The sequence below is a fragment of the Salmo trutta genome, chromosome 31, assembly GCF_901001165.1.
Source record: "Salmo trutta chromosome 31, fSalTru1.1, whole genome shotgun sequence".
In the NCBI taxonomy this organism is placed as follows: Eukaryota; Metazoa; Chordata; class Actinopteri; order Salmoniformes; family Salmonidae; genus Salmo; species Salmo trutta.
In genome coordinates, this window is record NC_042987.1 from 3,404,642 (window position 1) to 3,417,084 (window position 12,443).

General features: G+C 43.9%; 1 protein-coding gene across 1 annotated transcript; it reads left to right on the plus strand.

Annotated features, from left to right (window-relative positions):
- Positions 1–20: 20 nt before the first annotated feature.
- On the plus strand, positions 21–10,358 carry LOC115169155 (acetylcholine receptor subunit gamma). Its single transcript, XM_075074265.1, is given in 12 exon segments — positions 21–28; positions 424–486; positions 1,147–1,293; positions 1,295–1,402; positions 1,525–1,573; positions 2,226–2,264; positions 2,425–2,463; positions 2,507–2,553; positions 2,555–2,694; positions 9,947–10,012; positions 10,015–10,079; positions 10,140–10,358. Coding segments are annotated over 12 exon segments (990 nt in total).
- The last annotated feature ends 2,085 nt before the right edge of the window (positions 10,359–12,443 follow it).

A 12,443-nucleotide genomic window follows, 5' to 3' on the forward strand; every position in this document is an offset into this window, starting at 1 on the left:
TCAGTTGGTATTTGGGAGGAATGTCAAGGTGTGGATCAGTAGCCTATAGATTTTCTGAGAGTGTGGCAGACGCGTTATGTAATAATGAGTTAAACGAAGCTTCAGAAATATGTGTTCTCCTCAGGGAATCTGTATTTTGAGATGAATAATGTTTTTGTTTTTCATGGGGGAGGGGGGTAGCTGTTTTGGGGGGGGATACAGTATACATTAATAGATCATTTTAGATCTGTGTATATTTCTATACCATTGGGGAAAGTATCAAAAGTATTTTTGCTTTAGCTGACAAAGCAAAGCCAGTGTGTTTACCTATTGGAAGTGTGAAAGGTCCAATGCAGCTATTTTTATTTCAATATCAAATCATTTCCGGGTAACAATTAAGTCTCTTACTGTGATTGTTTTCAATTAAAATGCCATCTACCGAAGAGCCCGCTCCATCATCGTCAACTGCTTCCTCTTCGACTGGCAGAACTTCACCATGTTCTTCCGGTGTGGGCAGCATACACACTCCCAATCAGAAAAACATCCCCTTAGCCAAGACATACCCCCAACCTCTTCAGTGATTTGAGCCTCTGGGTCGATCACCACCCACTCCACAAGCTGGTTGTCCTCCTCTGTTGTCCTCCTCTCCTCTAGTTCTATCTCGTTAACGTTGTAGGTCTGGGAACTGAACACAGGGGAGACACAGACATCCATAGACACAGTCACAGTCATCCATTACTGTTTCCAAGACAGCACGCTGAAAGGAGACATCAGCATGTTTGTTAGGAGTATTGTCCCTGGCCTGGCTGACAGGGAGAGATTGAAGAAAGACAGTGAATAAATCTGAATATTAAAGTACCTTCCTTTCTTAAAAAAAATCAGGAGGATGAATGCAAAAACACAGACCTTTCATATCAGTAAGCTGTCTATCATGTTGACCAACTTGGTCTTCCTCATATTTGTTGTTTAAATTACTGTGTGCTTATTGGCAGACCAGGTTTAGGCATTACCCGTATCCTCTATATATTCCCTAAAAACAAATACAAAGTTCTCTCAACATCCATCGCTCTCTCGTTCTCTCTATTTTTCTCTCTTTTTCTAGCCAGAATTGGATATTGTTCTAAGCAGCATATCTGGAAGTCATGACACTATTCATATTAACTCTAGCTCTCTACTGTTGCCTGAGAATGGGGTGTGGATCATCAAGTACAGGCCCGCTAAGAAGCTGATCAACCAGCTCTACACTAAAGATAAGTTAGAGTACCAGGAAGGGGTGTTCTTCCTGATCATCCATCAACTGACTGACTCTCTCTGTGGTTGTGGGGTTCCAGAAGTGCACCGTGTCCATCATGATCCTCCTGGCCCAGACTGTCTTCCTCATAGCCAAGAATGTTCCAGAAACCTCCCAGGCTCTTATAGGAAAGTAAGACCAATTTAACCACAGAGATCCTATTAAATTAGTTATTATGTGTAGTATTATTGATGTTGTGAACCTGTATTGTTTCAATGGCTTCTGATAATATAAAGGTGAATATGTCTTTGCAGGTACCTGCTGTTTGTGATGTCTGTCACCACCATCGTAGAAATTAACTGAGTCATAGTGTGCAAAAATGTCTCTATGGACCCCCAATACCAACCTAGTCTCAGAGCATTTCGTATCATCCTGTACGTAAATCGGAGACAAGCAATTTAGTATGATATGACACGTTTCGTATGGTATGTATCAATTAGTGGATGTCCATCAGGCATTCATATGATATATTACGAATTACAACTCATATTGTATGTTACGAATTTACAAAACGTACAATATGTTACAAATTCAGGACAGATGGCTAACATTAGCTAGCTGGCTAACGTTAGCTAGGTTAGGGGTTAAGGTTAATGTCAGGATTAAGTTTAGGAGTTAGGTTAAAGGGTTAGGGTTAGGGGAAAGGTTAGCTAAAAGGGTTATAATTAGGGTTAGGGAAAAGGGAAGCTAACATGCTAAGTAGTTGCAAAGTAGCTAAAAAGTATTAAGTAGTTGAAAAGTTGCTAATCATCTAAAAAGCTTCAGTTGTCCGTGATGAAATTCGAACTCGCAACCTTTGGGTTGCTAGACATTCACGTTGTACGCACACCACTCACCCCGACCAACCACCTTAGGTAACCATCTGTCTTATGTTATCATACTAAACGTAACATATCATACTAATTAGAGTGCCACGAATTTACTTTACTATGTTATGTCTAGTCTATGAGACCAGGCTGCCAATACATACATCATGACCAATAAAGTCAGGAAGGTAAGACTGTAAGACTGTGATCAGCAAGTTTGTCAAAAGCTTTCATGCCTCAAATGCCTCAAATACATGGGCCTCTGCATTATGAGATGGCTTGTTGTTAGGCCATAAAGGAACGTTTGGCTGCTCTGGTGGTGTTGACCTTTGACCTTGTTGACTTAATGTCCTGCTGAACATCCTACCTCGGCTGCTGAGGATGCAGATCTGACTGGATGCAGATCTGACCATAGTCTGAGGACTATGACTTCAGTGATGGAACCAGTAATGGTCACAGTACCAATGGAGGGCGTAACAGTCCCCTGCTGGCGCTACAGCTCCCTGGGACTCATCCCCAAGGCGGAGGAATACGCCATGAATACAGCCCGGTTGGAACTCATGTTCTACAGGCTCAGAGAGAGGGACAGCCTGATGAAATCTGCACTGGAGAAGATCTGTGAGTAGGGTTACTAGGATACTTTCCAGGGGAATATGGGGAATTGATGGGAATTTTTGGTTACACTGTACCTACCCTGCACTGAACCAGGATGTTGACATGAAGCTAAGGTTAGGGTTAAGGTTAGAGCTAAGGTTTTCTTTCTTTCTTTTTTATTTTACCTTTATTTAACTAGGCAAGTCAGTTAAGAACACATTCTTATTTTCAATGACGGCCAAGGAACAGTGGGTTAACTGCCTTGTTCAGGGTTACTGCTGTCAGTTGGGAGCACCGGAGGGGAGCACTGGCCTGGGGGTCGTTTTTGCCTGCCATGAATAGTCAACTTGACCAGCGATAATATATCAAGCAGGAATGAGTTGACAGAGAATCCACGCATCAGGCGCGACTCTCACTCTCTCGCTGCAGAGTCCCCGCGCCAAAAATGACATCAGGTCTTCGTGGAGGAATTATATCATATATCATAGTGCAACGTAGCGATCATAATATGACATTGAAGGCAATATGTTTCAACTAGTAAAAAATAGTAAACCTAGACTATGGACTTGCCAGCATTCGGTCATGACTCATGCCACATAAGCTAGGGAAAGTGCACATACACTGTACAGCGAAACAGGCTACAGTAACGTAACCATAATACACCCTTGAACGTAACACAGTAGCCTGTGTGACACAACACAGGAAATGACAAAGATAATTAGCGCCATTAGTACCACCATTACAAGTTACAATAATATACAGCTCTGGGAAAGATTAAGAGACCACTCTTATTTTTTTTACAGAGCTGTATTAATGTAGCCTACTGATACACTAATGATAGTATGATAATAGTGTATTTTCTTTGTAAAGGTGGAGAAGGAAGCAGCAGCAGCACTAGAGCTTCAGGTGCTCCTGCAGAACTGGAGATGGTGGTCAGTTCAGAGTCAGACTCAGAGCAGGAACCTTCAGGTACAACTTCAGAGCACAAACCTAAACATGTAGGCTATGATTTTAGATTAATATGTACTTTATTTATGAGATTATCAGTAGGACTGTAATCGGGGGCATACAATCGATGACTGCACAAGTAATACAAGTTTAAGTTTAGGTTATTTACAATGTTAATCTCATTCTGCAGAGCAACCAGAGGTGCAGAGAGAGAGAGAGAGAGGTTCAGCGCCCAGTACAGGGAAAAAATAAAGGGACAGCGAAAGCACTGAAAATCAATTTTATTATTTTGCCCATTCTCAGTCCAAGGATTTTGACTTCTTTTTTCAGTACCACCCAAAACAAACCCCCCAAAGAGTCATTCCCAATGTATTCCACTCCAAAGATGGCACAAACAGAAAATGGCTGACATACAATGAAGTAACTCACTCCTTGTTCTGCTCAGTATGTCTTGCCTTCGCAAAACCTTCAGCCAGTGATAGTGCATCTGTCAAAGGAGGCATGCAGACCTGGAAACATGCCCATCAGAGAGTACAGGAACATGAACACTTTAAAAGTGCCTTCCTCACCATCTTAAATAAGCATGCCCCACTCAAAAAATGTATAACTAGGAATAGCTATAGTCCTTGGTTCACTCCAGACCTGTCTGCCCTTGACCAGCACAAAAACATCCTGTGGTGTTCTGCATTAGCATCGAATAGCCCCCGTGATATGCAACTTTTCAGGGAAGTTAGGAACAAATATACACAGGCAGTTAGAAAAGCTAAGGCTATCTTTTTCAAACAGAAATTTGCGTCCTGTAGTACTAACTCCAAAAGGTTCTGGGACACTGTAAAGTCCATGGAGAATAAGAGCACCTCCTCCCAGCTTCCCACTGCTCTGAGGCTAGGAAACACTGTTACCACTGATAAATCCACTATAATTGAGAATTTCAATAAGCATTTCTCTACGGCTGGCCATGCTTTCCACCTGGCTACCCCTACCCCGGTCAACTGCCCGGCACCCTCCACAGCAACCCGCCAAAGCCCCCACCATTTCTCCTTCACCCAAATCCAGATAGCTGATGTTCTGAAAGAGCTGCAAAATCTGGACCTATACAAATCAGCCGGGCTAGACAATCTGGAGCCTCTCTTTCTAAAATGATCTGCCGAAATTGTTGCAACCCCTATTACTAGCCTGTTCAACCTCTCTTTCGTATCGTCTGAGATTCCCAAAGATTGGAAAGCTGCCGCGGTCATCCCCCTCTTCAAAGGGGGTGACACTCTAGACCTAAACTGCTACAGACCTATATCTATCCTAACCTGTCTTTCTAAGGTCTTCGAAAGCCAAGTTAACAAACAGATTACCGACCATTTCGAATCCCACTGTACCTTCTCCGCTATGCAATCTGGTTTCAGAGCTGGTCATGGGTGCACCTCAGCCACGCTCAAGGTCCTAAATGACATCATAACCGCCATCGATAAGAGACATTACTGTGCAGCCGTATTCATCGACCTGGCCAAGGCTTTCGACTCTGTCAATCACCACATTCTTATTGGCAGACTCGACAGCCTTAGTTTCTCAAATGATTGCCTCGCCTGGTTTACCAACTACTTCTCTGATAGAGTTCAGTGTGTCAAATCGGAGGGCGTGTTGTCTGGACCTCTGGCAGTCTCTATGGGGGTGCCACAGGGTTCAATTCTCGGGCCGACTCTCTTCTCTGTATACATCAATGATGTTGCTCTTGCTGCTGGTGATTCTCTGATCCACCACTACGCAGATGACACCATTCTGTATACTTCTGGCCCCTCTTTGGACACTGTGTTAACTAACCTCCAGACGAGCTTCAATGCCATACAACTCTCCTTCCGTGGCCTCCAACTGCTCTTAAACGCAAGTAAAACTAAATGCATGCTATTCAATCGATCACTGCCCGCACCTGCTCGCCCGTCCAGCATCACTACTCTGTACGGTTCTGACTTAGAATGCGTGGACAACTACAAATACCTGGGTGTCTGGTTAGACTGTAAACTCTCCTTCCAGACTCACATTAAGCATCTCCAATCCAAAGTTAAATCTAGAATTGGCTTCCTATATCGCAACAAAGCATCCTTCACTCATGCTGCCAAACATAACCTCGTAAAACTGACCATCCTACCGATCCTCGACTTCGGTGATGTCATCTATAAAATAGCCTCCAACACTACTCAACAAACTGGATGCAGTCTATCACAGTGCCATCCGTTTTGTCACCAAAGCCCCATACACTACCCACCATTGCGACCTGTACGCTCTCGTTGGTTGGCCCTCGCTTCATACTCGTCGCCAAACCCACCGGCTCCAGGTTATCTACAAGTCTCTGCTAGGTAAAGCCCAGCCTTATCTCAGCTCACTGGTCACCATAGCAGCACCCACTCGTAGCACGCGCTCCAGCAGGTATATCTCACTGGTCACCCCCAAAGCCAATTCCTGCTTTGGTCGTCTTTCTTTCCAGTTCTCTGCTGCCAATGTCTGGAATGAACTGCAAAAATCTCTGAAGCTGGAGACTCATATCTCCCTCACTAGCTTTAAGCACCAGCTGTCAGAGCAGCTCACAGATCACTGCACCTGTACATAGGCCATCTGTAAACAACCCATCTATCTACCTACCTCATCCCCATACTGTATTTATTTATTTATCTTGCTCCTTTGCACCCCAGTATCTCTACTTGCACATTCATCTTCTGCACATCTACTATTCCAGTGTTTAATTGCTATATTGTAATTACTTTGCCAACATGGCCTATTTATTGCTTTAACTTACCTCATTTGCACTCACTGTATATAGTCTTTTTGTTTTCTTTTGTTCTACTGTATTATTGACTGTTTATTCCATGTGTAACTCTGTGTTATTGTATGTGTCGAATTGCTATGCTCTATCTTGGCCAGGTCGCAGTTGCAAATTAGAACTTGTTCTCAACTAGCCTACCTGGTTAAATAAAGGTGAAATAAACAGAAGCAAGACCCATAGAGAAAGTGCAGAAGCCTTTTTTCTCAGAGTCAGCGAAGCAGACATCCGTACCCTTCTGAGTGATACGCAAATGTCAGCTCAACGAGACCAGGTCAGAAAGAGGAGGCAGGTCATGGAACGTGTGATTGATGTAGTTAAAGTTATTGGTAAATGTGGGCTTAGCTACACAGACACGAAGCCGCATATAACTTGGAAAACATGGCCGTCAATCATGGCAAGTTTCTTGAGCTTATATTGTTGCCAAGCAAATATGATGTCTGCCTACAAGAGCATGTTTGTAACGACTCTCGTTGGTGGTAGGAAGAGTAGACCAAAGCGCAGCGTGGAAAGTGTTCATGATTCCTTTATTCACAAAACACTTAAACAAAATACCGAAAGGCAAAAACGAAAGCGCACAGTTCTGTCAGGCATGGACACTAAACAGAAAACAAGATCCCACAAAAACCCAAAAGGAAAATGACAACTTATATATATGATCCCCAATCAGAGACAACGATAGACAGCTGCCTCTGATTGGGAACCACACTCGGCCAAAAACAAAGAAATAGAAAACATAGACTTTCCCACCCGAGTCACCCCCCTGACCTAACCAAACATAGACAATAATAAGGATCTCTAAGGTCAGGGCATGACAATGTTAGTGATTGCATTGAGAAGAGCAAAAAGCAGATGGGAAGTAAAGGAAGCGGGTCCTTCGTAACTTTGATGTCAGAAACAACAGCAAATAATGTAATTGAAGTCATCAGAATGTTGATTCAGCAGACAATTGCTGTTGAAATGAGAAAGACAGGGATGTTCTCAGTACAAATGGACACAACACAGGATTTAACATCCAAAGACCAGTGTGCAGTAGTTCTGCGATATGTTACTGATGTTGTCCACGAGAGACTCATTGCGGTCATTGACTGTGAGTCATCGACTGGACAGTACTTTGTGGACCTTGTGAAACAGACCATTGCGAAGATTGACATAGATATCAAACAGGTGTTGGTAATGCAACAGACGGAGCAGCTAATATGCAGGGATAGTACAGGGGCTTCTCTGCATTGCTCACAGGAGAGTCTCCTAACCAAGTACACATATGGTGTTACTCACATGTCCTCAACCTTGTGCTAACTGACACCACTGAGGTTGTTGTGGCAAGTGAATCCCTTTTCTTACTACTGAATGACATTGCAGTGTTCGTTCGAGAGTCCTACAAGCGCATGAAGCTATGGGAGGAAACCAGTGAGGACAGGAAACACAAACGGCTTGATGTAATTGGTGAAACACGCTGGTGGGCCAAAGACAAGGCCATGAGGAAAGTATTTGGAGCTTTGCAAAGCCTGACTGTGCACTTTACACGGATCTGGTCATCACTATGGAAAGAATTTAAAAGGATGTGACCATAAAACCTGCATTCTGAAGCAAGTCCCAAGGGTACAAGGATGCTCTCCTAAATTATGAAACCATACTTACAGCTGAGGTTTTTCTCTGGATTTTTGAGCAGACGTCCCCTCTCTCCTAAATACTTGCGAACAAGTGGCATGGATATCGTAACAGCACAGCACTTGGTGACGGGAACAGAGGATAACCTGAGAAAGTGTGCCCGAGACTTTGAGGGTGTGAAGAGGGCAGCAGACGACTTTGTTGAGTGGGCCAATGGGATTCTGGAGGAGCAGAAGGACTGTGATGCCGAAGCTCAGACTGCTCTCCCAGAGAAGAGAACAAAAAAAGAAGAGAAAACCAGGTGAGTTGGCAGAAGACGAGCCCATTGCTAATGCAAACATGGATTACAAAATCAAGATCCACAATGTGGTACTGGACACTGCTGTTATGCAGCAAATGCAGTGCTGTGAGCAGATGTCTCCTGCATGAGGGGCCTTCCAAAGACAGCCATGAAGGAGCTCAGCAAATGCTTCCTGGAATTTGATGAACATTCCACTGTTGAGGCATTGCAGGCTGAACTGATCAGCCATGCACAACAGTGAGAAAGACTGAAACAGTCAGCATTGGAGGAGTACAACCAGGGCCGCCGCCGCCAGTGATAAATCAGGGGAAGGCTTTGAGGATCCTGATGAAAGTGTGGAGTTGGTGAGCAGAAGTTGTTCCACATGTTAAAACTGCCCGATATGCTGCTATCTTCTCCTGTCTCAGTACAATCTGCTCACGGATGCGTATCACATCATTGGTTTGGGCTACAAGTTCCTCCTCACCCTATCCATCACTTAGGTGGCTTGTGAGAGGACCTTCTCCACCCTGAAATTCGTGAAGAACCGCCTAAGAACCTCCCTCATTCAAGAGAACCTTGACGCGTTCCTTTTGATGGCAACAGAGAAGGAGATTCTTATGGGACTTGACAAAGATGACATCATTGGCAAGATGGCAGAGAGCAGTGAGTTACTGCGCTGCCTACTGGTTTACTAGTGATAATTACTTACTGGTTACTCGTAGCTATGATATGACGCTTCCTTATTAACAGGCTGACAAGGGTGAAAGAAAATTTGCTGTGCGTTAAAGCTTTTGTACAGAGGCATGTTTTTTGGACGTTCGTATTGTACTTGCAGTTATGTGCCAATGTTCAATTTCATTGACTTGGTGTATAGATGGGTTTATTTTGTGCTGTTTGCTTCATGGACACCAGTGAGGGAACTTTGTAATCTAAAAAAAATTGTAGAGGAGTGCTTTTTCGACTTTTGTATTATACTTACTTACATTGTTGTAGCTTATGTTCAAGTTCAGTGAATGTGTGTGAAGTTTTTTGATGCTTTTGATATGCTTGAATATGAAGATAATCATTTGAACATTTGAGCTAACTCTGTATATCTAATTATCTTTTAAAAAGTGTAGGCTAATTGTGCATCTAGCCTTGTACATCTGTATGTGCTATGATTAGTGTATTCCTAGTGAGTTTTTGAGGGTGCACCCATAGCCATAGCATACCTTGAAAACGCAGTGTTCAGATAGGCTACATGTTGGTCAGTCCCAAATGTTTGTATTTTGTAATGTGGATAACTTTCTTCCCAGATGAACATAGTGGCCACATTTATAACTAGTTTTGTACCCGTTACATCAACAAATAGGGTTAGCCTACAAAATTAGCGGTCTGGTGGTTTGCGTGAACAGGGTGGCTTGTGATGGAGTCAAATTCCGGGCCTGAATTATTGTTTCGGTCCGCCCCTGACAATGAGTACTTACAATACTTGTTGCACTGTACTGACAGGAATAATTACACATTAATAAGGACAGTGTAATGTTAAATGTTACCAAATTTTCAATTTTAGCTGCAAGAAAATTGCAAAAAATGTGTATCGGTTGATTCCTTTTCACTATAGCTCTCTGTGTGACATTTGACCCTAGATATCGGTCTGGAGGGGGGTATGGCCCAAGAATTGGGGGCCAGCCTGGCCTAGGCTTCAGCGGAGGTGCCCAGTGTTTGGCATCCTACAAACATATCGCTGAGAGTGCCCAGCAACAAAATTACTTAGAGAGTGTGAGTCTCCCCAAACTGTTGCACCTACCTGGGTGATGCACGGCTACTATTTTGTGCCAGAAGATGTGGTTCCTGGTTGGACGGGTGATTGACAGGGTGTGCTTCATCACCATGGCGCTGTCGTTCCTCATGGGTACCATTGGAATCTTCCTGACGGGACATTTCAACCAGCCGCCCTCCGTGTCTTTCCCTGGTGATACCAGGGAGTGCCTTCCTCCGTTAGGGAATAACATCACCAATCCCTCTAGGAATGAAACTGGAGCAAATCTACTGGGGTAACACTATATGAAAGGGCATGACATATCCATAAACAAGGAGGCATATAATGAATGGGGTTTAGCACAGGTTTTTGTGGCTAGAGAATGCTTTGAAATATCTATGGTTATGTATGCACTGGGGGTCTGAGACTGAAACTAAACCATGTGGGTCTGTCACAGGTTTTGCAGTCTATGAGTTTGCTCATTCACTGAGATGAGAAGGGTTTTGGCAGTAGATATCCGTGCTGTATACAGAGGGCTTGACAATAGGCACTGATGCCTTATATGCTACAAGCATGATATGTGTGATTCAGAGCAATGGTTGAAGGTGTTTTTTAACAGAGATATTACCACTGAGTAATATGCAAAAATGGTATCACACTGTTAACAATTCCAAGATGGCGTAGCAGTCGGAGATGTGTTTGTCTTGTCCCATGTAAATAGTCTGTTTCTTCTGGGGTTTTTTTCGTATATATTTTAATCTCACTTTCCATCTACGAACTAAATATACTTTCCTGTAACCCGCCTCACCCATTGTGGTACGGATCTTCTATTTTATACCTTATAACTGGAACCTCCATCAGCAGCTAGCCAGCTAACTAGCTTCTAGCTAGTAGTCATTGTTAGCCACTGCTAGCAGTCTTCACTTTTAGTTTGGACACCAGCCAGCCTCAGCTCGGTCAAGACCTGCCAGTCTACACAGCGAGATATCAACCCAGAGCATATCGGACTGCTTTTCTCTACCACATCACCGGATTCCTGCCGCAAGCTCTGGACCATTATCGCGGCTAGCTAGCTGCAACCGAGTGGCTATTGTTGGCTAACGCCTCTGTCCCTAAGCAAGCACCAGTTAGCCTTGAGCTAGCCTCGAGCTAGGCCCATCTCCCGGCTAGCCGACGAAGTATACCAGCTAAAATACCTCTTTTGCCAATTGGCCTGGACCCTTTATTGTCGACACGGAGCCCCGCCGATCCATCACGACTCGTCTGCCGACGTAATCATCATATGTGGTTTCAACAGGCTTTTCAGTTGCGATGTCGCCGAAGACCCATCTGCTAGCCCCGGCCCGCTAGCTTTCTGAACACCGTGTCTCCCGCTTGCCTAGCATAGTAGCGACTACCGAACGGCTCCCTGACTCACCTATTGCTGCTCATTGGACCCTATGATCACTCAGCTACACAGTTGATGGCTGCTGGACTGTTCACTAACAAGGTACATCACTTTGTTTATCAGCCTCGAACTCAGGTCCTGTGTGTACCTAACTGACCCTCTCTGCCCATTCATCGCCATTTACCCATTGTTGTCTTAGCTCTCCTGATCAACTCCTGTGATTGCTTTATGCCTCTCTCTAATGTCAATATGCCTTGTCTACTGCTGTTTCAGTTAGTTCTTATTGTTTTATTTCAGTGTAAAGCACTGCTTTGCTTTATCTTGGCCAGGTTGCAGTTGTAAATGAGAAATTGTTCTCAACTGGCCTACCTGGTTAAATAAAGGTGAAATAAAAAATAAATGTACTAACTTTAAGGCAACCATCATTCTTCATGTTTTTTGTAAAATGGTTGACTTTATGATTTTTACTTTATTTGAAATCTAGTGTGTTGAACATGCAGTGTTTTTTGTTCAAATATGAACTTTTTCTCATTAAAAGTAATGGTATAACAACTTTTTGTGATAGGAGCCATGTTCACACTTTCAACAACATCATTTCTAGAAATCAGCCAAACCTCCATGTAAGGATCAATGCCGTTCATCATAACCAAATGCCAACCAATCACATTGGGGTTGTACAAATTCCGGAGGCATGGAGAGAGATGGGGGGTGTCTCCCTATACGCCCTCTCTCACACAGCCATCCCCCGATTCTCTCCTGCCCCCCTCACCCCCTCTCCCAGAAGCAGGATCTCAATTACATGGGTGAGTGGTGCCTTTCTGGCCCAACAAAAGAAAAATCCGGCTGGTTGGGATGGAAACTGGATGGGGGGAGACAGAGTCAGAGAGACCAGTGGGTTGAGACCCCCCCCCCCCCCCCCACCCCTCCATAACACTCATCCTCGCAAACACACACACAGACACACACACACTTGAATGCTAGATAGAAGCCTACTTCA